The sequence below is a fragment of the Oncorhynchus clarkii genome, chromosome 17 (assembly GCF_045791955.1).
Source record: "Oncorhynchus clarkii lewisi isolate Uvic-CL-2024 chromosome 17, UVic_Ocla_1.0, whole genome shotgun sequence".
Taxonomy (NCBI): domain Eukaryota; kingdom Metazoa; phylum Chordata; class Actinopteri; order Salmoniformes; family Salmonidae; genus Oncorhynchus; species Oncorhynchus clarkii.
In genome coordinates, this window is record NC_092163.1 from 75,355,702 (window position 1) to 75,379,033 (window position 23,332).

Consider the following 23,332-nt stretch of genomic DNA (forward strand, 5'->3'; position numbering starts at 1 on the left):
TGTATAGAGCCTCGCTACTGTATATAGCCTCGCTACTGTATAGAGCCTCTCTACTGTATAGAGCCTCTCTACTGTATAGAGCCTCTCTACTGTATGTAGCCTCTCTACTGTATGTAGCCTCTCTACTGTATATAGCCTCTCTACTGTATATAGCCTCTCTACTGTATGTAGCCTCTCTACTGTATGTAGCCTCTCTACTGTATGTAGCCTCGCTACTGTATATAGCCTCGCTACTGTATAGAGCCTCTCTACTGTATAGAGCCTCTCTACTGTATATAGCCTCTCTACTGTATATAGCCTCTCTACTGTTATTTTTCGTTGTCTTTTTACTTTTGTTTTTATTTCTTTACTTGCCTATTGTTCGGCGCACGTGACAAATAAACTTTGATTTGAAGTTGAAAGTCACTGAGCTCTTTAGTAAAGCTATTCTCCTGCTAATGTTTATCTATGGTGATTGCATGGTGGTGTGCTCGAACTTACACCTGTCAGCAACGGGTGTGGCTGAAGTAGCCGAATCCACTCATTTGAAGGGGTGTCCACATACTTTTGTATATATAGTGTATGTTAGCTCATTGTTCGTATAGTCAGACTTTTCTCCATGCTAGCTAGTCCACTAGGGCTCTAGAGGTAGAGACGATACATCACACAACACAGCCACAACTGTTTGTAAGACTAGGCCTCTGTCTCTATCTCTACCTTCTTGCCCTTTGTGCTGTTGTCTGTGCCCAAAAATGTTTGTACCATGTTGTGTGTTGTTGTCGTGTGTAGCTGCCTTGCTATGTTGCCTTCCGTCTCTCTTTATGTAGTGTTGTGTTGTCTCTTCTCTCTGTTTGTAAGACAGCACAGAACCACCCTTGCTTCTGATTGACCGAGAGACCTAATGTTAGCTACAAAGGCAAATAAAAAAATGCTAAACAAGAATGCATACAAGAAATACACTATCAATTATTTACACGAGAAACTAAAAAGGCTATAATTACTCGCTAGGTTACTTGCTACTTGTCGATTACATTTTTTCCCACCCTGGACCGTGAGTGATTACGTCAACGCTTGCGACAGGATGTGTAGTTCTGTATGATAGCCACATTAGCGGCTTATCAGCATGTTATCTTTTGTGGGTAAAAGTGGCTTTTACAGGTGAATATATGAGTAAGTTACCTTGTCCAAGAGATTTGCGCAGTTATCAAAACATCACCACAGGGTAAGCCTACACAAAACACAGACCTTTTATGAAGTAAAAAAAACAACAATTTAAACAATTTCCAGGTTTTGCATCTAGGTTTTATGGGTATTGTGACTCATACTGTGGTACTCAATACATGATTTTACTCCATTAAATTATTATAAAGTCAACAAGGGTAATTTTCCTAAATAAAAATTGTGTGATGTGCTTCAGCTGCCCAAAGTGTTGAAAAATAAAGACTAGTAAAACAGTACAAGTAGTGCTATTTTGTTGAAGTGGGATAGTATTCTTCAGTGGAATAATGCCAGTAGAAGCAATGTAGCTAGTTCAAATGCAGTCCATGATCTTAAGTGCAACAAATTTGCAACATTTTGTACGAATTGGATTGTACCATTTCCTACAAATTGCACCAAAAACATTTACACAATTGGATGACATAGTACACAAAAACCGGGGACCCGTTATGACTCATTAGTACCACTTTCAAAACTACTGCCTGAAATTATTATTGTTGCAACTAATCTGAAGAACTGTGAGGTGACGTAAAGCACGGAGATGCGCGAAAACAGTGGTGCTGACACGCAGAAATCCGGAGGCGTGTCGCGTTTTTTTTTGGTTTATTTTTGTATTTTCTTTAATAAAGCTTAATTAAGATTGTCGTTATTTTTGGTTTTAGAAGTTATTTTAGTCACTGTATGCTTTATCTCTGATTTGTCTTTGGTTGGGCCTTCATTGCTTCGTGTACCTCGTTTCACGCGTTGCTGTTTTGAGTCGACAGCGTTTGACAGTGGCTCTCACGGTGAGAGTAGCGTTTGGTTAGCCATTCAGCTAGCTATCCCTCTAGTCCCCCATGTATTGCTAGCTACCGTTATTAGTAACGGGTAAGCCATTCGGAGGGGCGGTTGACAAGAGGTAGCTAACGTTAGCGAGCAAAACCGCATATCTGCATTTCGTCAATGGGCTCATGATAACAGGTGTTGTAGCTAACGTTAGCTAGCTGAATGAGCAGCTGTGAACTGACACCTGGTTGACAGCTACAGACGGAAGAAAAGGCTAAACTTGCTTGCTGCGTATTGTTGTCAGTGTGAGCTGTCCAAATTAAACAGTCGGGAACTACGGCACCGGCAGCTGTTCGCCTGTCTGTGTACAAAGCAGTCGGCACCGTTAGCTGCCTTTCGACTCGAAACAACCCCTCGTCAATAAATAAGAAGCTTTCATCTAGAGAAGACTCACTCTCTTAACGGTAAGCGAGAGGTTTTAAATATTCTACCAAACCACCGAGAGATCAGCTATTCTACCCACACAACACTGAACCAAAGGCTTTTGACATTTTTTATATATTTTTATTTCACCTTTATTTAACCAGGTAGGCAAGTTGAGAACAAGTTCTCATTTACAATTGCGACCTGGAGATGGCCTTGATCTGAAACATTTCAGAGGATTCTCAATGAATTGGGAATAAAAGCAGCACAAAACAACAACAACATTACCACTCACTCATTGTTTTGATGTTGGGTAAACATCACCAACAACAATGCAACAGGATACTTACTGTCTTCTGGTCTCAGTGTTGAGGAGTTGTGAACTACATCTAATTAAACTAGTAATGTAACTATACTGAACAAAAAAAAATGTAAATACAACAATTTCAAAGATTTTACTGATTTACAGTTCATATCAGTCAATTGAAATAAAGTAATTAGGAACTCATCGATGGATTTCACATGACTGGGCAGGGGTGCAGCCATGGGTGGGCCTGGCTGTCAAGTGGGCGGGCCTATGCCCTCTCACCCAGTGGGGAGCCAGGCCCAGCCAATCAGAATGAGTTTTTCCCACAAAATAACTTTATTACAGACAGAAACACTCAGACGAGGCTGCAGGTGAATAGGCTGGATGTGGAGGTCCTGGGCTGGCGTGGTCTGTGGTTGTGAGGCTGGTTGGACATACTGCCAATTTCTCTATAATGACGTTGAAGGCATCTTATGGTAGAGAAATGAACATTAAATTATCTGGCAACCGCTCTGGTGGATATTCCTGCAGTCAGCATGCCAGCATACATTGTTCCTGTACCCAAGAAGGCAAAGATAACTGAACTAAATGACTACCACTCACTAGCACTCACTTCTGTCATCACAAAGTGATTTGAGAGGCTAGTCAAGGATCGTATCACCCACTTCAGTTTGCATACTGCCCCAACAGGTCCACAGATGAAGCAATCGCCATCACACTGCCCACTGCCCTATCCCATCTGGACAAAAATAATACCTATTTAAGAATGTTTATTGACTACAGCTCAGCATTAAACACCATAGTACCCTACATGCTCATCATCAAGCTGGAGTGTGGTGAACCTCAGGATTGCTGAAGAAATGTGGCTTGTCACCCAAAACCCTGACAATTTTACAGATGCACAATCGAGAGCATCCTGGCTGCATCACTGATACGGCAACTTTACGTCCACAACCGTAAGGCTCTCCAGAGGGTGGTGCGGTCTGCACAAAGCATCACCGGGGGCAAAATACCTGCCCTCCTTCCTGACACCTACAGCGCCCGATGTCACAGGAAGGCCAAAAAGATCATCAAGGACAACAACCACCCGAGCCACTGCCTGTTCACCCCGCTATCATCAAGAAGGCGAGGTCAGTACAGGTGCATCATAGCGGGGACCGAGAGACTGAAAAACAACTTCTATCTCAAGGCCATCAGACTGTTAAACAGCCATCACTAACATTGAGTGGCTGCTGCCTACATTGAGACCTAATCACTGGACACTTTAAACAACGGCACTTTTAATAATGCCACTTTATAAAAATGTTTACATATCTTCCATTACTCATATCACATGTATATACTGTATTTTATACCATCTAATGCATCTTGCCTATGCCGCTCGGCCATCGCTCATCCATATATTTATATGTACATATTCTTATTCCATCCCTTTAGATTTGTGTGTATTAGGTAGTTGCTGTGGAATTGTTAGAGATTACTGCACTGTTGGAACTAGAAGAACAAGTATTTCGCTGCACTCGCATTAACATCTGCTAACCATGTGTATGTGACCAATAAAATTTGATTTGAATTGCACTTGAGACATCTGTGGCATTGTGTTGTGTGACAAAACTGCACATTTTTAAAGTGGACTTTCGTTGTCCCCAGCACAAGGTGCACCTGTGTAATGGTCATGCTGTTTAATCAGTTTCTTGATATGGCACACCTGTCAGGTAGATGGATTGTCTTGGCAAAGGAAAAATGCTCACTAACAGGGATGTAAACATATTTGTGCACAATTTGAGAGAAGTAATATGTTTGTGCGTATGGAACATTTCTGGGATCTTTTATTTCCGCTCGTGAAACATGGAACCAACACTTGTTACATTTTATATTTTTGTTCAGTGTTCATTTTGTAGTAACTTGGACTGGTGGCAGTTGAACTAAATTCAAATCTTGGTAGTATTTTCAGTAGTTCATTTTTTTGCTGTGTAGCTAACTACTGGAACCACCGACTACTTAGTTTTTTGTGTACAAAAATTGACTTTTTTACAAGTTTCAAACGGATGCAGTTCTCCCACCCCAACGCTCTACCCGCTAGGCTACCTGCTGCGTTTGCCTGGGTAGATGCTGCCTAGTTCTCTAATTCTAAACTGCAGTCAGGTTGTTGTGGAAAGGCTATGTGGTTTTAGAGAATAAACGTGCACTTTTTTTTTTCTTCTCATCCACCTCAGCTATTGGACTGGTGTCCATAGCCTAACTAGTCTTGGGTATATCAACATTAAACTCTTATGGAAATGTGATATTTCTCTAGTCAAGTTGGACTTACTTTAGCCTGTTTTTTATTTTGAATTGGAAATGATAGAAATGGTCATAAGTTTTGTTCCCTTGATGATTATTTTTTTTAAACTGAAGGGTTTACGGACTAGATGACACAGAACATTGAAAGGCCTAAATAGATGGAAGTCGTATATAGTATTGGAACAAATTAATTTGTGTATTAAAGTATTCAAAAGTTTAGTATTTAGTCCCATATTCCTAGCATGCAACCTCAGCGTAATTATATCATTTAAAATCCAAAGTGCTGGAATACAGAGCCAAAATAACACACATGGTTACTGTCCCAATGCTTCTGGAGCTCACTGTTTATACGGCAGTCAATTAGGCGGCAGTCAATTAGGCTATCCCTATCTCTCCATCAGTTTGTCTACCTGAGATCTGCTTCTGTATCTGTGTGTTTTTTCTCACAGCAGCATAAGCAACAGCATTAGCAACAGCATTAGCAACAGCATTAGCAGCAGCATTAGCAACAGCATTAGCAACAGCATTAGCAACAGCATTAGCAGCAGCATTAGCAACAGCATTAGCAACAGCATTAGCAACAGCATTAGCAGCAGCATTAGCAGCAGCATTAGCAGCAGCATTAGCAGCAGCATTAGCAGCAGCATTAGCAGCAGCAGTTTTAGCATCATTAGCATTAGCATCATTAGCATTAGCATCATTAGCATTAGCATCAGCAGCATCAGCAGCATTAGCAGCAGCAGTAGTAGCAGTCAGAGTTGCTTTCTCTAGAGAGATTTGAGGAGTTATTTATAGATCTCTGCCTAAGCACAGAGCTGAGGTACTACCGCTGCTGCTTCTCTCTTTCTCATGCATTCTTGCTCTCCCATCACTCTTTCTCCCTACTCTGCCCCTATTCTCTCTCCTCGCTATCCTCCTTGGTGTCTCTCCCATCACTCTTTCTCCCTACTCTGCCCCTATTCTCTCTCCTCGCTATCCTCCTTGGTGTCTCTCCCATCACTCTTTCTCCCTACTCTGCCCCTATTCTCTCTCCTCGCTATCCTCCTTGCTGTCTCTCCCTACACTGCTTGCTAGATGTGAATAATTGATCAGAACTGGAGGGAAGAGGTGACTAGTTCCATGTTCCTGGGTCCAGGCTTACATTGTGTGTGTGTGTGTGTGTGTGTGTGTGTGTGTGTGTGTGTGTGTGTGTGTGTGTGTGCGCGCGCGCCTGGTGTTTATTTGGCTACCCATTTAAAAAAACAAAAACATGAGAAGTAGCAAAACACAGTCACATGTAAAATGCAACGATATACAAACAATGCACTGTGTGTGTGTGTGTGTGTGTGTGTGTGTGTGTGCGTGTTGATTGCATGGCCGTGTCCGTCCATTACTGTCACTGCTGTGAAGGAGAGCATAAAGGCAGCGAGACACTCACTGAGACCAGACGTGATGGATTGAGGGAGATGAACTGGATCAGTCGTCACTCCGTCACTATCAGATGAGCCATTCGAGGTCCGAACAAGCAGTACTAAATGCAGCGATTTTTGTTTTGAGCTTTTTCTAAATGGCAGAGAATTGGATTTGGCTGCTGGTCATTTTTGTTATTTTTTTTTTTAGGGGATTGGAAGTTTGTCCATTTAGAACTACTGTGTGGTAAACCATAGTGTAGATCCTGCTAATGTCAATATGCTAACACACTAACACATCTGCTGCCATGCTGTCCCTGACCTAGCCAGCCTATATGGACAGTACAACACACTGCATTTGTCTTACATTTCATTCCTACAAACACCTCCATAAGTTCAAACAGTTGATCTTGTTTGATTCCCTGAAATGCCATCATCGATGACCAAAGCAAGGCGTTTACCAAAAAAGCCCCAGTTGGTGGTTGAAAGCCAACTAGGCCCATCTCACACCCTTATCTTCAGGTTACGTTATGCCCTGGCCTTCAATGCATACAACTATTTTCTGCACTCAAACTACTTTTTTACTCTGTGTTTCATAATGGTTGTATGGCTCCTTAATGACAGGGTTTCTCCTTAAAGCTGTGTATCTGCCAGCCCCTGTTACTGTTAACCAATAAGCATAGTGTTTTTGTTGAGAAGACCGATTTTTTTCGGGATGTTTCATAGCCTGATAAACACTGCTGAAGCTCAGCCATCTTCCATCCATCGCAGATTGGTGTCAATAGACTCTTGAGGAACATGCGGTGCTGCGGTGTGGGCTTGTTGCAGTGCTGTGGTGTGGGCTTGTTGCAGTGCTGTGGCAGGGGCTTGTTGCAGTGCTGTGGCGGGGGCTTGTTGCGGTGCTGTGGCAGGGGCTTGTTGCGGTGCTGTGGCAGGGGCTTGTTGCAGTGCTGTGGCAGGGGCTTGTTGCAGTGCTGTGGCAGGGGCTTGTTGCAGTGCTGTGGCGGGGGCTTGTTGCAGTGCTGTGGCGGGGGCTTGTTGCAGTGCTGTGGCGGGGGCTTGTTGCAGTGCTGTGGCGGGGGCTTGTTGCAGTGCTGTGGCGGGGGCTTGTTGCAGTGCTGTGGCGGGGGCTTGTTGCAGTGCTGTGGCGGGGGCTTGTTGCAGTGCTGTGGCGGGGGCTTGTTGCAGTGCTGTGGCAGGGGCTTGTTGCAGTGCTGTGGCGGGGGCTTGTTGCAGTGCTGTGGCAGGGGCTTGTTGCAGTGCTGTGGCGGGGGCTTGTTGCAGTGCTGTGGCAGGGGCTTGTTGCAGTGCTGTGGCGGGGGCTTGTTGCAGTTTGGGCTTGTTGCAGTTTGGGCTTGTTGCCGTGCTGCGGCTTTATGCATTTTGGACTTGTTGCCGTGCTGCGGTGTGGGCTTGTTGCAGTGTGGGCTTGTTGCAGTGTGGGCTTGTTGCAGTGTGGGCTTGTTGCAGTGTGGGCTTGTTGCAGTGTGGGCTTGTTGCAGTGTGGGCTTGTTGCAGTGTGGGCTTGTTGCAGTGTGGGCTTGTTGCAGTGTGGGCTTGTTGCAGTGTGGGCTTGTTGCAGTGCTGCGGTGTGGGCTTGCTGCGGTGCTGTGGCGTGGGCTTGTTGCAGTGTGGGCTTGTTGCAGTGTGGGCTTGTTGCATTGCTGCGGTGTGGGCTTGTTGCGGTGCTGTGGCAGGGGCTTGTTGCGGTGCTGTGGTAGGGGCTTGTTGCGGTGCTGTGGTAGGGGCTTGTTGCGCTGCTGTGGCAGGGGCTTGTTGCGCTGCTGTGGCAGGGGCTTGTTGCAGTGAGGGCTTGTTGCAGTGAGGGCTTGTTCATCTTTAGGGAATTATCTTTTCCCCCACTAATCAGGTGTCTTGCTTGTTTTTCTAGCATTGTTTGTTTTTATCAGAGATGGAGGGAGGGAGAGGTCTCTGCTGTGCTTCATTCAGAAAAAGAAGTGGGCAGTCGAGGTGTCCTTCCTTCCTCTCGTTTACAAAACCCTTGCAGCGATATAGAAAAGAGTAGCTACGAAGTGTACAGCTCGCTAGGACAGTGGCTGACAGTGGTCCCAGACACTAAAATAAGCTTCAGCTAGCAGTAGCTAGTTAGCTGACAGTGGAGGATGGAATCTCCTCTCTCTCTCTCTCTCTCTCTCTCTCTCTCTCTCTCTCTCTCTCTCTCTCTCTCTCTCTCTCTCTCTCTCTCTCTCTCTCTCACTAGTTTACTGTGACTTCCACAGCAGCAGCTAGTTAGCTGACAGTGGAGGATGGAATCTCCTCTCTCTCCTCTCTCTCTCCTTTCTCTCTCTCTCTCCTCTCTCTCTCTCGTTTACTGTGACTTCCACAGCAGCAGCTACAGTAGAACAGAGCTTTACCTCTTTGTCTCTCAGACACCAGATCCTTCCTACGTCCTGCAAAACCATCTCTGCATGGGAGCTGCACAACTCTAAACACAGTAAGCTGTGTGTGTGTGTGTGTGTGTGTGTGTGTGTGTGTGTGTGTGTGTGTGTTTGTATTTTCTACACACACACGTCAAAGATAAAACTCCTATTCCGTGGACTGCCTTAGCTTATAATTCCGTGGACTGCCTTAGCTTATAATTCCGTGGACTGCCTTAGTTTATAATTCCGTGGACTGCCTTAGTTTATAATTGTGTTGACTGCCTTAGTTTATAATTCCGTGGACTGCCTTAGTTTATAATTCCGTGGACTGCCTTAGTTTATAATTCCGTGGACTGCCTTAGTTTATAATTCCGTGGACTGCCTTAGCTTATAATTCCGTGGACTGCCTTAGTTTATAATTCCGTGGACTGCCTTAGTTTATAATTCTGTGGACTGCCTTAGTTTATAATTCCGTGGACTGCCTTAGCTTATAATTCCGTGGACTGCCTTAGCTTATAATTCCGTGGACTGCCTTAGTTTATAATTCCGTGGACTGCCTTAGTTTATAATTCCGTGGACTGCCTTAGTTTATAATTCCGTGGACTGCCTTAGTTTATAATTGCGTTGACTGCCTTAGTTTATAATTCCGTGGACTGCCTTAGTTTATAATTCCGTGGACTGCCTTAGTTTATCATTCCGTGGACTGCCTTAGCTTATAATTCCGTGGACTGCCTTAGTTTATAATTCCGTGGACTGCCTTAGCTTATAATTGCCTTGAGTCTGTCTCTGTTCTTCTCCTCTCTTCTGTAATGTTGGTACGACTTAGCTCTCACTTTCTGTGCTCCGTAACATCTTGATCGATCCCAAGCTACGGATAGTTTTTTTAGAAAGTACGGTTTGAAAGTCTTTGTAATTATTCTTGTGCAGACGTTAAGCTTTGAAGCTCTGTTCGCCTGCATTGGTTTTTAGATGTTGCTAGGCTGTCGTTTTTGAAAGCTGTGATTTAAAAATATATATATACAAATTAAATTGTAACACTAAGAGACTGCATGAAATCACTGACTATGTACTGTAGGCCAATGGATTGTTCTAGTATATTACTAGTGCATGAAGGCTATGCTGTGTGTGTGTGTGTGTGTGTGTGTGTTGCCACTGACTGACTCACTCACTCTTTGGCGAAGCCAGTGGTGAGGTAATGAGGAATTCCCTGCTACTGCGTCGTGCTGTGGGTGGAGGAGGGGGAGGGAGAGGGAGGGAGGGAGGTGGGGGTGGAGCGTTAACAGGAAGAGTACGTCACTTTGGAACCTGCCATTGAGAGGAGGGGCACTGAGGGAGGGAGGGAGGGAGGGAGGAAGAGAGACTGGGGCACTGAGGGGACCGAGGGAGGGAGGAAGGAAGAGAGACTGGGGCACTGGGGACGGAGGGAGGGAGGAAGGAAGAGAGACTGGGGCACTGGGGACGGAGGGAGGAAGGAAGAGAGACTGGGGCACTGGGGACGGAGGGAGGGAGGAAGGAAGAGAGACTGGGATAGAGGAGGAGCACTGAAGGGACAGAGGAAGGTAGGAAGAGAGACTGGGATAGAGGAGGGGGACGGAGGGAGGAAGAGAGACGTATAGAGGAGGGGCACTGAGGGGAAGGAGGGAGGAAGAGAGACTGGTATAGAGGAGGGGCACTGAGGGGAAGGAGGGAGGAAGAGAGACTGGGATAGAGGAGGGGCACTGAGGGAAAGGAGGGAGGAAGAGAGACTGGGAGGAAGAGGGAAGAAGGGAGAGCCAGGCGAATGAGCGGGAGGGAGAGCCAGGTGAAGGAGCGGGAGGGAGAGCCTGGTGGAGGAGCGAGAGGGAGAGCCAGGTGAAGGAGAGGGAGGGAGAGCCAGGTGAAGGAGCGGGAGGGAGAGCCAGGTGAAGGAGCGGGAGGGAGAGCCAGGTGAAGGAGCGGGAGGGAGAGCCAGGTGAAGGAGCGGGAGGGAGAGCCAGGTGAAGGAGCGGGAGGGAGAGCCAGGTGAAGGAGCGGGAGGGAGAGCCAGGTGAAGGAGCGGGAGGGAGAGCCAGGTGAAGGAGAGGGAGGGAGAGCCAGGTGAAGGAGAGGGAGGGAGAGCCAGGTGAAGGAGCGGGAGGGAGAGCCAGGTGGAGGAGCGGGAGGGAGAGCCAGGTGGAGGAGCGGGAGGGAGAGCCTGGTGGAGGATCGGGAGGGAGAGCCTGGTGGAGGAGCGGGAGGGAGAGCCAGGTGGAACGGGAGGGAGAGCCTGGTGGAGGAGCGGGAGGGAGAGCCTGGTGGAGGAGCGGGAGGGAGAGCCTGGTGGAGGAGCGGGAGGGAGAGCCAGGTGAAGGAGCGGGAGGGAGACCCTGGTGGAGGAGCGGGAGGGAGAGCCTGGTGGAGGAGCAGGAGGGAGAGCCTGATGGAGCGGGAGGGAGAGCCAGGTGAAGGAGCGGGAGGGAGAGCCAGGTGAAGGAGCGGGAGGGAGAGCCTGGTGGAGCGGGAGGGAGAGCCTGGTGGAGCGGGAGGGAGAGCCAGGTGAAGGAGCGGGAGGGAGAGCCAGGTGATGGAGCGGGAGGGAGAGCCAGGTGAAGGAGAGGGAGGGAGGGATTAGGGGCAAGGGCTGCCCGTTTGTGGCTTAGTTAGACAGAGAGGCAGAGCCAGGAGAGAGAGGCAGAGCCAGGACAGAGAGGCAGATGGAGACAGGGAAAGAGAAAAGAGGAGAGCTGGGTAAAGGGGGATACTTATTCGGTTGCACAACTGAATGCATTCAACCGAAATGTCTTCCGTATTTACCCAACCCCTCTGAATCACAGAGATGCTAGGGGCTACCTTATCGACATACCTCATTGGCGCCTGGGGAGCAGTTGTTGTTGGGGTTTAACTGTCTTGCTGCAGATTCTTCCACTTTGCCAGCTCTGGGATTCAAACCTTTCGGTTACTGGCCCATGCTCTTAACCGCTAGGCTAGCTGCTGCCCAGAAGAAGGGAGAGCCAGGAGAAAAGGAAGGAGGTAGAGCTATGAGAGAGAGAGGGAGGTAGGTAAGTAGGTAGAGAGGGAGGGAGAGCTATGAGAGAGGGAGACAGAAACAGGGATAGAGAAAAGAGGAGGAAGGGGGAGAGAGAGAGATTAGGGGCGAGGGCAGCCTGTGGGTGGCTTAGTTGGTTTGTGTATCGGGGGAGGAGGAGGGGGAGAAGAGGGAGAGGAGAGTACACGTAGATGGACAGAGTTTGAGGCAATAAGAGGCAATATGTAGCCCGGTATCCATGGAGATGTGTACTGTAGTTTGGCAGCAAATAGATGTTCCGACACCATGGTGATGAGGAAGAGAGGGGGTGCAGGTGACAGAGAGAGGGAGGGATGAGGGAGAGAGGGGGTGCAGGTGACAGAGGGAGGGAGGGATGAGGGAGAGAGGGGGTGCAGGTGACAGAGGGAGGGAGGGATGAAGGAGAGAGGGGGTGCAAGTGACAGAGGGAGGGAGGGATGAGGGAGAGAGGGGGTGCAAGTGACAGAGGAAGATAGGGATGAGGGAGAGAGGGGGTGCAGGTGACGGAGGGAGGGAGGGATGAGGGAGAGAGGGGGTGCAGATGACGGAGGGAGGGATGAGGGAGAGAGGGGGTGCAGGTGACAGAGGGAGGGAGGGAGAGAGGGGGTGCAGGTGACGGAGGGAGGGATGAGGGAGAGAGGGGGTGCAGGTGACAGAGGGAGGAAGGGAGAGAGGGGGTGCAGGTGACGGAGGGAGGGATGAGGGAGAGAGGGGGTGCAGGTGACAGAGGGAGGGAGGGAGAGAGGGGGTGCAGGTGACGGAGGGAGGGAGAGAGGGGGTGCAGGTGACAGAGGGAGGGAGGAGGGAGAGAGGGGGTGCAGGTGACAGAGGGAGGGAGGGATGAGGGAGAGAGGGGGTGCAGGTGAAAGAGGGAGGGAGGGAGAGAGGGGGTGCAGGTGACAGAGGGAGGGAGAAACGAAACGACCAAGTTCTCAGTATAGTGATTCAGGTTTTTATGCTGTACACATGACATTGCGTTACAACGTTATATTCTGTTTTGTGCTACTCGAGTGGTTTACCCTATCCAGCTGTTCCATTCTCCGTGTATCCTGCTGCTAGAATGGACGGAGGAAGAGGTATCGCTCGAGTCGTAACGAGACGGAGAGGTATCGCTCGAGTCGTAACGAGACGGAGAGGTATCGCTCGAGTCGTAACGAGACGGAGAGGTATCGCTCGAGTCGTAACGAGATGGAGAGGTATCGCTGGAGTCGTAACGAGACGGAGAGGTATCGCTCGAGTCGTAACGAGACGGAGAGGTATCGCTCGAGTCGTAACGAGACGGAGAGGTATCGCTCGAGTCGTTGCGAGACGGAGAGGTATCGCTCGAGTCGTAGCGAGACGGAGAGGTATCGCTCGAGTCGTAGCGAGACGGAGAGGTATCGCTCGAGTCGTAACGAGACGGAGAGGTATCGCTCGAGTCGTAACGAGATGGAGAGGTATCGCTCGAGTCGTAACGAGACGGAGAGGTATCGCTCGAGTCGTAACGAGACGGAGAGGTATCGCTCGAGTCGTAACGAGACGGAGAGGTATCGCTCGAGTCGTAACGAGACGGAGAGGTATCGCTCGAGTCGTAGCGAGACGGAGAGGTATCGCTCGAGTCGTAGCGAGACGGAGCTTTTTAGGGCCTTCCTCTGACTGGTATAGAGGTCCTGGATGGCAGAAAGCTTGGCCCCAGTGATGTACTGGGCCGTACACACTAATCAAATCAAATCAAATTTATTTGTCACATACACATGGTTAGCAGATGTTAATGCGAGTGTAGCGAAATGCTTGTGCTTCTAGTTCCGACAATGCAGTAATAACCAATGAGTAATCTAACCTGAACAATTCCAAAACTACTACCTTATACACAAAAGTGTAAAGGGATAAAGAATATGTACATAAAGATATGAATGAGTGATGGTACAGAACGGCATAGGCAAGATGCAGTAGATGGTATTGAGTGCAGTATATACATATGAGATGAGTAATGTAGGGTATGTAAACAAAGTGGCATAGTTTAAAGTGGCTAGTGATACATGTATTACATAAAGATGCAGTATATGATATAGAGTACAGTATATACATATGAGATGAGTAATGTAGGCTATGTAAACATTATATTAAGTAGCATTGTTTAAAGTGGCTGGTGATATATTTTACATCAATTTCCATCAATTCCCATTATTAAAGTGGCTGGAGTTCAGTCAGTGTGTTGGCAGCAGCCATTCAATGTTTGTGTTGGCTGTTTAACAGTCTGATGGCCTTGAGATAGAACTACCCTCTGTAGCGCCTTATGGATGCTGAGCAGGTGCCATACCAGGCGGTGATGCAGCCAGTCAAGATGCTCTCAATGGTGCAGCTGTAGAACTTTGTAAGGATCTGAGGACCCATGCCAAATCTTTTCATTCTCCTGGGGGGAAGAGGCGTTGTCGTGCCCTCTTCACAACTGTGTTGGTGTGTGTGGACCATGATAGATCCTTAGTGATGTGGACACCGAGGAACATGAAGCTCTCAACCTGCTCCACTACAGCTCCGTCTCTAGTGAGTCTGTCAGATGAGAGCTGGTGTGTTAATGTTGCACTGCTCCTTCTCTGTGTGTGACTGTGACCTAAGGGCTGTCTGTGGGTGTGCTGTGTGTCTGCCTGCTCGTGGGTGTGCTGAGGGATTTGAAGGGTCTGTATTTGTCAGGTGGGAAGGCTGCTGGTCTTTCTGTTTGTTGCTCTGTTGTTTTTGAGCTGGCTGCCCTGCTCTCTCCACTGTCTCCTGGCTCCTCTGTCTCTCTCCAATGTCTCCTGGCTGGTAGCCCTGCTCTCTATCCACTGTCTCCTGGCTGGTAGCCCTGCTCTCTATCCACTGTCTCCTGGCTGGTTGCCCTGCTCTCTCTCTCCACTGTCTCCTGGCTGGTTGCCCTGCTCTCTCTCTCCACTGTCTCCTGGCTGGTTGCCCTGCTCTCTCTCTCCACTGTCTCCTGGCTGGTTTCCCTGCTCTCTCTCTCCACTGTCTCCTGGCTGGTTTCCCTGCTCTCTCTCTCCACTGTCTCCTGGCTGGTTGCCCTCCTCTCTCCACTGTCTCCTGGCTGGTTTCCCTGCTCTCTCTCTCCACTGTCTCCTGGCTGGTTTCCCTGCTCTCTCTCTCCACTGTCTCCTGGCTGGTTTCCCTGCTCTCTCTCTCCACTGTCTCCTGGCTGGTTTCCCTGCTCTCTCTCTCCACTGTCTCCTGGCTGGTTGCCCTCCTCTCTCCACTGTCTCCTGGCTGGTTGCCCTGCTCTCTCTCTCCACTGTCTCCTGGCTGGTTGCCCTGCTCTCTCTCTCCACTGTCTCCTGGCTGGTTGCCCTGATCTCTCTCTCCACTGTCTCCTGGTTGGTTGCCCTGCTCTCTTTCCACTGTCTCCTGGCTGGTTGCCCTGCTCTCTCTCTCTCCACTGTCTCCTGGCTGGTAGCCCTGCTCTCTCACCACTGTCTCCTGGCTTGTTGCCCTGCTCTCTCTCTCCACTGTCTCCTGGCTGGTTGCCCTGCTCTCTCTCTCCACTGTCTCCTGGCTGGTTGCTCTGCTCTCTCTCTCCACTGTCTCCTGGCTTTTTGCCCTCCTCTCTCCACTGTCTCCTGGCTGGTTGCCCTCCTCTCTCCACTGTCTCTAGGCTGGTTGCCCTGCTCTCTCTCCACTGTCTCCTGGCTGGTTGCCCTGCTCTCTCTCTCCACTGTCTCCTGGCTGGTTGCCCTGCTCTCTCCACTGTCTCCTGGCTGGTTGCCCTGCTCTCTCTCTCCACTGTCTCCTGGCTGGTAGCCCTGCTCTCTCTCTCCACTGTCTCCTGGCTGGTTGCCCTGCTCTCTCTCTCCACTGTCTCCTGGCTGGTTGCCCTGCTCTCTTTCTCCACTGTCTCCTGGCTGGCTGCCCTGCTCTCTCTCCACTGTCTCCTGGCTGGTTGCCCTGCTCTCTCTCCACTGTCTCCTGGCTGGCTGTAGGTTGGTGGGTACTAGACAGGGGTTTGTTTTCAAATTATTTGTGTATCTGTGTAATCTGAGGGAAATACGTGTCTCTAATATGGTCATGCGTTTGGCAGGAAGTTAAGAAGTGCAGCTCAGTTTCCACCTCATTTTGTGGGCAGTGTGCACATAGCCTGTCTTCTCTCTCTCGCTCTCTATCATCAATCATACAGTATAACCTCAATCATACAGTATAACCTCGTGTCCATCCGACAGCTTGACTGATGACACTGATCTATTGTAGACTTCAGGGCAGACGGTTTTCAGCCTAAAACACCACACAGTATAGTTGACTTTGGAACAGCTAGTGGTAGGTGGGAGGGTGGGAGGGCTGGCGGTAGCTGGGTGCTGGGAGGGAGGGTTGAGGTAGCTAGGTGCTGGGAGGGAGGAATGGAGGTAGCTGGGTGCTGTGAGGGAGGGATGGAGGGATGGAGGTAGCTGGGTGCTGGGAGGGATGGACGTAGCTGGGATGGAGGTAGCTGGGATGGAGGGAGCGATGGAGGTAGCTGGGTGCTGGGAGGGATGGAGGGAGCTGGGTGCTGGGAGGGAGGGAGGGAGGGATGGAGGTAGCTGGGTGCTGGGAGGGAGGGAGGTAGCTGGGAGGGAGGGAGGGAGGGAGGGGTGGAAGTAGCTGGGATGGATGGAGGGAGGGAGGGAGGTAGCTGGATGGTAGGGAGGGAGGGATGGAGTTAGCTGGGTGCTGGGAGGGATGGAGGGAGCTGGGGGCTGGGGGGAGGAATGGAGGTAGCTAGATGCTGGGAGGGAGGAATGGAGGTAGCTGGGAGGGAGGGTGGGGTGGAGGTAGCTGTGAGGGAGGGAGGGATGGAGGTAGCTGGGTGCTGGGAGGGATGGAGGTAGCTGGGTGCTGGGAGGGAAGGAGGGATGAGGTTGCTAGGTGCTGGGAGGGAGGGATGAGGTAGCTAGGTGCTGGGAGGGAGGAATGAAGGTAGTTGGGTGCTGTGAGGGAGGGATGGAGGTAGCTGGGAGGGAGGGAGGGATGGAGGTAGCTGGGATGGAGGTAGCTGGGTGGTAGGGAGGGATGGAGGTAGCTGGGTGCTGGTAGGGATGGAGGTAGCTGGGTGGTAGGGAGGGATGGAAGTAGCTGGGTGTTAGGGATGGAGGGATGGAGGTAGCTGGGTGGTAGGTAGGGAGGGATGGAGGTAGCTGGGTGGTAGGGAGGGATGGAGGTAGCTGGGTGTTAGGGAGGGAGGTAGCTGGGTGCTGGGAGGGATGGAGGTAGCTGGGTGGTAGGGAGGGATGGAGGTAGCTGGGAGGGAGGGAGGGACTGGGCATTGCTCACATGATAGGTGGTTCAGATTGGATGGATGGCTCAATTTGTTGCAGTAATGGAGCACAGTGTTTCCTGTCTACAACTGTTGGTTTGCTACCTGCCTGGACCACCTGCACTGAGGCCAATATTAACTACCTTCGTGATTTTGATTTATTGGGTAAAAATTGGGTGCACCGAGTACAACCCAGGGGATAACACACTAAAGTGTTCCCTGGTGGAATACAGACCAGACACAGGGAAGCAACATTAGTCCCCACAGTACAAGACAGCGTCATTACAATGAACAAGTGAAAAAGGAGAGACCTGTCCTAGAGATCCTAATCTCATCAGTTGTCCTCCTGGACTCTGAAAACATCAATACATCTATATCGTTATCAGGAATACTTTAACAGCGAAGATGACCTCGTGGCCAGACCTCTGCCTGTAGCCGGTCTGATGTAGCAGAGGCATAAATGCTCATCAGTGACGCTAAGTGCCATGTATTTTAACTGGCGATATTTGGGGAAATATTTCTGTAACATTTGGTGAATGATTTCTTGAGATGTGACTCAGTCGCTGGTCTGAGTCGCTGGCTTCTAGCTGATCATATGTGAGTGTAGAGCCCCAGGAAGTGTGTTCCACCTCCCTGTCTGTCCACGTTCACTAGTTAGCTCCTCAGGCCTCTCTGTCTCCGTGTGCGTCTGCTCCTCAATCTGCTTAGTTCAGGGGTCACCTGAAACCGATCTGCTGAGACTATTCCCGACACGACACAACACAGAACAGAGTAGTGTGTGAAGGAGTCATCCATCTGTACTCTTCACTAGAATGTTTATGAATTGGATCACTTTCCGTGTGTGCTGGTGTTTTGTAACCCAGATAATGTTGTGTGTGTGTGTGTGAGAGAGAGATTGTGAGTTGAGCTCCTTAAATCTGCAGAGCTAGGTAATTGGTGAAGGAAAAAGGGTGATACTGAGAGTTGTGTGTGTTTGGGTTCTACATGAAGGGGGGCGCTACAGTGAGAGGTGTGTGTGTGTGTGTGTGTGTTTGGGTTCTACATGAAGGGGGGCGCCACAGTGAGAGAGGTGTGTGTTTGGGTTCTACATGAAGGGGGGGCGCTACAGTGAGAGAGGTGTGTGTGTGTGTGTGTGTTTTTGGGTTCTACATGAAGAGTGGCGCAACAGTGAGAGAGGTGTGTGTGTGTGTGTTTTTGGGTTCTACATGAAGGGGGGTGCTACTGTAAGAGAGAGAGGTGTGTGTGTGTGTTTGGTTCGCCAGGCAGGAAGGGGGGGTGCTACAGAGAGATGGGGGTGTTGAGGGAGCTTTCTGGTTTTCTCTTGGTGACAGAGCCTGTTGCCATGGAGCTGGGCCTCCCATTGGTGGAGGACTCGGCCAATCGCATGGCAGCACCGTCTGTTTCATCATTGATTAAAAAAAAAATGTCTCTCTCCTGCTCCCTCTGCCGTGTCGCTCTCTCCCCCTTCCCAAACTAGAAGAAGGGCAGAAATGACGTAAGGTCTATAATGGGAACGGGACCAATTTCCTGTGTTTCTTTTGCCTTTTTTTTTCCTTTTTTCTTTGAGAGGTAGCCTCCAATCCATCCAGCATACTTCTGGAGGAGACTAACCACGTTACACTTGATTTCCTTTGTCATAGAGTCGTCCCAGGTGACAACATTTGCATCACATGGAGCCCAAAACCCACTGCAGGGCAGGTAATTGTGTTGAATGTAAAGACTTGTGGACATGAGTGAATGCGGCATGCTTCGAGTCCCTCCTCTGTGGGTAGCAGATAAACAGTCATCCGTAATACTAGTGTCGTGATAACAAACAGTGTTAGGAGGACTTGTCCTGACTCCTGACACTCTATTCATAATGAACGTTCATTGACAAGTGTGGCTGGAAATAGTTGCGGTAGTCATCTTTAAAAAAAAATGATTCAAATTTGAATGAATGAATGGAGAGAAGTGAGTTTATTTGTGTTCTCTTTGATGACCCGCTGCTGTGAAGGATGACTTGGAGAAAGATTCCCCTGTCCCTGTCTTTCTCTCTCTTTCTCCATACCGGTATCTTTCTTTCTCTCTCCTCCCGCCCACATTCCAGCACTCATCAATAATGGATTGAAAGGATCCCCTCTCTCCCTCTCTGTGTCTTTCTTTCTCTCCTCTGTCTTTATAATGAACAGGGGCGGGGTGATTATGGTCAGCAGCTCTGCTATCTCTGTCCGTCTGTCTGTGTCTCTCTTTCTCCCCCTCCCTTTTTCAATCTTGACCCTCTACACACTCTCTCTCTTTTTCTCTTCTCTGTCATAGAGGATACCCCTGCTCTGCCCCTCCTCTTTTCTGTGTTCACCCACTCCCTATTCCTCTCTCTCTTCCTCTTTCAATGTGTCCTCTTAATGCTCTGCCTGCTGACGTCATCCTCCCCCTCTCTGCTCAGCTCTGACTCATTCATCTTTCTTTCAATTTTTCTCTCTCTCTTCCTCTTTATCTCTCTCTCTCTCTCACACACACAGCTCTCCCTCTCTCTGTTCCTCTCGCTCTCTGCCTCTCTATCCCTCTCTCTCTATCCCTCTCTCTCTATCCCTCTCTCTCTCTATCCCTCTCTCTCTCTATCCCCCTCTCTCTGCCTCTAACCCTCTCTCCGTCCCTCTCTGCCTCTCTCTCTTCCTCACAGCTCTCCCTCTATCTGTTCCTCTCGCTCTCTGCCTCTCTATCCCCCTCTCTCTATCCCGCTCTCTCTGCCACTCTCTCTATCCCTCTCTATCCCTCTCTCTCTATCCCCCTCTCTCTGCCTCTAACCCTCTCTGCCTCTCTCTATTCCTCTCTCTCTCTCTCTCTCTCTCTCTCTCTGTGTCTCTCTGTGTCTCTCTGTGTCTCTCTCTCTGTCTCTCTCTCTCTCTCTCTCTCTCTCTCTCTCTCTCTCTCTCTCTCTCTCTCTCTCTCTCTACTGTGCTACATTACCATTTACCTTCATCTTTCATTCAGTTTCTGCAGTACACACACATCTCTCCTCTCCATTATAAAATTAAACCTGCTAAATGGCCATGTGATTACAGCTGCAGTGTATAAATGATAACTAGCAGCTACATTGGTTCCCTATAGCTTACAGAAGCCTATATTATAGCATAAACCCCCACACCCCAGTCAGCTGTTTTCTCTCCTGACATCTGGTACTAACTATTGCTTAGATCCCTGACCTGCTACGACCAACAACAAAAAAGGCTAAATTAAACGGAAGGACAGGGAGTCAATAGCTGCACTAAATAACCCTCAGTGAATCAGCAGGCTCTGTCTGTCTGTCTTTCAAACTTGGGTTCATATGCTATTTGAAATATTACAAATCATTTGAGAATTTTCTTTAGCCTTGCCTGGAATGCCAGGTCAAAAGTGGGTGTGGTTTGCACTTCAAGGACGTGTCTATTGGTTCCACTGCTACAGGCAAGCTCAATCAAGAACAGCTGTAAGTTATTTGCAATGTTTTTTTTTACATACTATTTGCCTCTTCAGAGCTGAGTGCAGTTGGGTGGTTATGTTTGTGGGTGGTTGTGTGTGTGTGTGGGTGGGTGTGTGTGTGTGTGTGTGTGGGTGCCCTGGTCATTGATGTGGTGCTGCTGCCTCAGTGATGACACCCTTGCTGTGCCTGGGTCTTCCCCTGCTTCGGGAATCTCTGCCTGCCATACAGCCTCCTCTCCTCTCTGCATCTCTCTCTCTCACACACACACACACACACACACACACACACACACACACACACACACACACACACACACACACACACACACACACACACACACACACACACACACACACACAGCTTCCTGATGACTTTCGAGGAAATTGTGTTAAACTGCTGAGAACTGTATTACTCAACACTGCGTCCTGTTAGTCTGTCTTGCTCTGGCGTGTTAGTCTGTCTTGCTCTGGCCTGTTTGTCTGTCTTGCTCTGGCCTGTTTGTCTGTCTTGCTCTGGCGTGTTAGTCTGTCTTGCTCTGGCCTGTTTGTCTGTCTTGCTCTGGCGTGTTAGTCTGTCTTGCTCTGGCGTGCTTGTCTGTCTTTCTCTGGCGTGCTTGTCTGTCTTGCTCTGGCGTGCTTGTCTGTCTTGCTCTGGCGTGTTAGTCTGTCTTGCTCTGGCGTGTTAGTCTGTCTTGCTCTGGCGTGCTTGTCTGTCTTGCTCTGGCGTGTTAGTCTGTCTTGCTCTGGCGTGTTAGTCTGTCTTGCTCTGGCGTGTTAGTCTGTCTTGCTCTGGCGTGCTTGTCTGTCTTGCTCTGGCGTGTTAGTCTGTCTTGCTCTGGCGTGTTAGTCTGTCTTGCTCTGGTGTGCTTGTCTGTCTTGCTCTGGCGTGTTAGTCTGTCTTGCTCTGGCGTGTTTGTCTGTCTTGCTCTGGCGTGTTAGTCTGTCTTGCTCTGGCGTGTTTGTCTGTCTTGCTCTGGCCTGTTTGTCTGTCTTGCTTTGGCGTGTTAGTCTGTCTTGCTCTGGCGTGCTTGTCTGTCTTGCTCTGGCGTGTTAGTCTGTCTTGCTCTGGCGTGTTTGTCTGTCTTGCTCTGGCGTGTTAGTCTGTCTTGCTCTGGCGTGTTTGTCTGTCTTGCTCTGGCGTGTTTGTCTGTCTTGCTCTGGCGTGTTAGTCTGTCTTGCTCTGGCGTGTTAGTCTGTCTTGCTCTGGCGTGTTAGTCTGTCTTGCTCTGGCCTGTTTGTCTGTCTTGCTCTGGCGTGTTAGTCTGTCTTGCTCTGGCGTGTTAGTCTGTCTTGCTCTGGCGTGCTTGTCTGTCTTGCTCTGGCGTGTTAGTCTGTCTTGCTCTGGCGTGTTTGTCTGTCTTGCTCTGGCGTGTTAGTCTGTCTTGCTCTGGCGTGTTTGTCTGTCTTGCTCTGGCGTGTTTGTCTGTCTTGCTCTGGCGTGTTAGTCTGTCTTGCTCTGGCGTGTTAGTCTGTCTTGCTCTGGCGTGTTAGTCTGTCTTGCTCTGGCCTGTTTGTCTGTCTTGCTCTGGCCTGTTTGTCTGTCTTGCTCTGGCGTGTTTGTCTGTCTTGCTCTGGCGTGTTAGTCTGTCTTGCTCTGGCGTGTTAGTCTGTCTTGCTCTGGCGTGTTAGTCTGTCTTGCTCTGGCGTGTTAGTCTGTCTTGCTCTGGCGTGTTTGTCTGTCTTGCTCTGGCGTGTTAGTCTGTCTTGCTCTGGCGTGTTAGTCTGTCTTGCTCTGGCGTGTTAGTCTGTCTTGCTCTGGCGTGTTAGTCTGTCTTGCTCTGGCGTGTTTGTCTGTCTTGCTCTGGCGTGTTTGTCTGTCTTGCGCCACTTGTCCTGAAGGTGCAGTATGCCGTCATGTTTTCATCAGCTCCGTGTTGTTAACGAGTGAGCGGGAGACAGAAACACGCCGTCTCTACTCTGTCAGTAAGCCGTTGCAAAGTTTCTGAACAAAAAAACTAAGTCCTATTTCAACCCAGGTCTGCAAGTGTTCATTAATGCACTGACTGAATTCCTACTTCCACAGCCAGCCCGGTAGCTCTGTCCTCCCACGCTTTGAGCCGTGAGTCAGACCCCGTCAGAGAATCACTGTGCTGTGACGTCATTCCACCTTTCTCTTATCCCCAGCGGTCCTGGCTGGAGGAGCTCTCATCAACATGCTGCTGCACTGAGACGCACGGGCGGATATATTGACGGAAGGACGGACATATAGACCCACTCACCTGGCGTCTCTTCCCCGTCTCGGCTGTTTTCTCCCCACCCCCCTATATGGAGCGCGCTATGGAATACCCTCGCCCAGCGGAGTGGCACAGTCCTCCTCTGTAGAGCCCTCTCCTGGGGACACACTCCGTAAGGAATCGGCACAGAACAGCTGATCTCCTCGTCAGGTACAGTTCACTGTATTTCTCGACTCCTACCGTGTTTAGGGTTCTTTAGTTTTCTTCAGCCCAGGTCATAACCTCAACCTGTACAACCTCTGAACCGCTTGTCTTCTTTAACAGTCTCTTGAGTCCTCCTACCCTCCCTTGAGAAGATGTCCGTGAGCCTGGCTGGGGAGGACATTCAGACGGAGGGTGAGAGTGGAAGTAGTAGACCGCTCAATGATGACTCGATGAGGAAGCACTCCCCATCTCCTGAACCTTTCCAGGGACAGGAGGGCACTGGGGGCACCGGGGAGGGCATGGAGGCAGAGGAGAGCGTCACACAGGACTCACAGGTAACTGACCTCAACGGGAATGTGGTTGCTTCCCAATCATCTCTCTTTTCTCCCAAATTGTGGAATTCTTCACTTCCCTTAATGGAAGTGATGCTTTTACATTTGTGATGAGTCGTAAACGAGTACACACTTCAGGAGAAAGGAGAGATGATTCGGCAGAGATGATG

The 23,332-nt window shown here is 49.5% G+C and overlaps 1 protein-coding gene across 4 annotated transcripts in view; it reads left to right on the plus strand.

The window, feature by feature from the left end:
* The first annotated feature begins 2,027 nt into the window (after positions 1–2,027).
* LOC139371425 (R3H domain-containing protein 2-like) overlaps positions 2,028–23,332 on the plus strand; it is a 68,347-nt gene continuing 47,042 nt past the window's right edge. For all 4 annotated transcript variants that reach the window (XM_071111825.1, XM_071111826.1, XM_071111827.1 and 1 more), the window contains exons 1-3: positions 2,028–2,426; positions 22,577–22,836; positions 22,951–23,165. In XM_071111825.1, the coding sequence (XP_070967926.1) occupies positions 22,983–23,165 (183 nt within the window). In that variant the 5' untranslated portion in view covers positions 2,028–2,426; positions 22,577–22,836; positions 22,951–22,982. The remainder of the gene's footprint in view (positions 2,427–22,576; positions 22,837–22,950; positions 23,166–23,332) is intronic.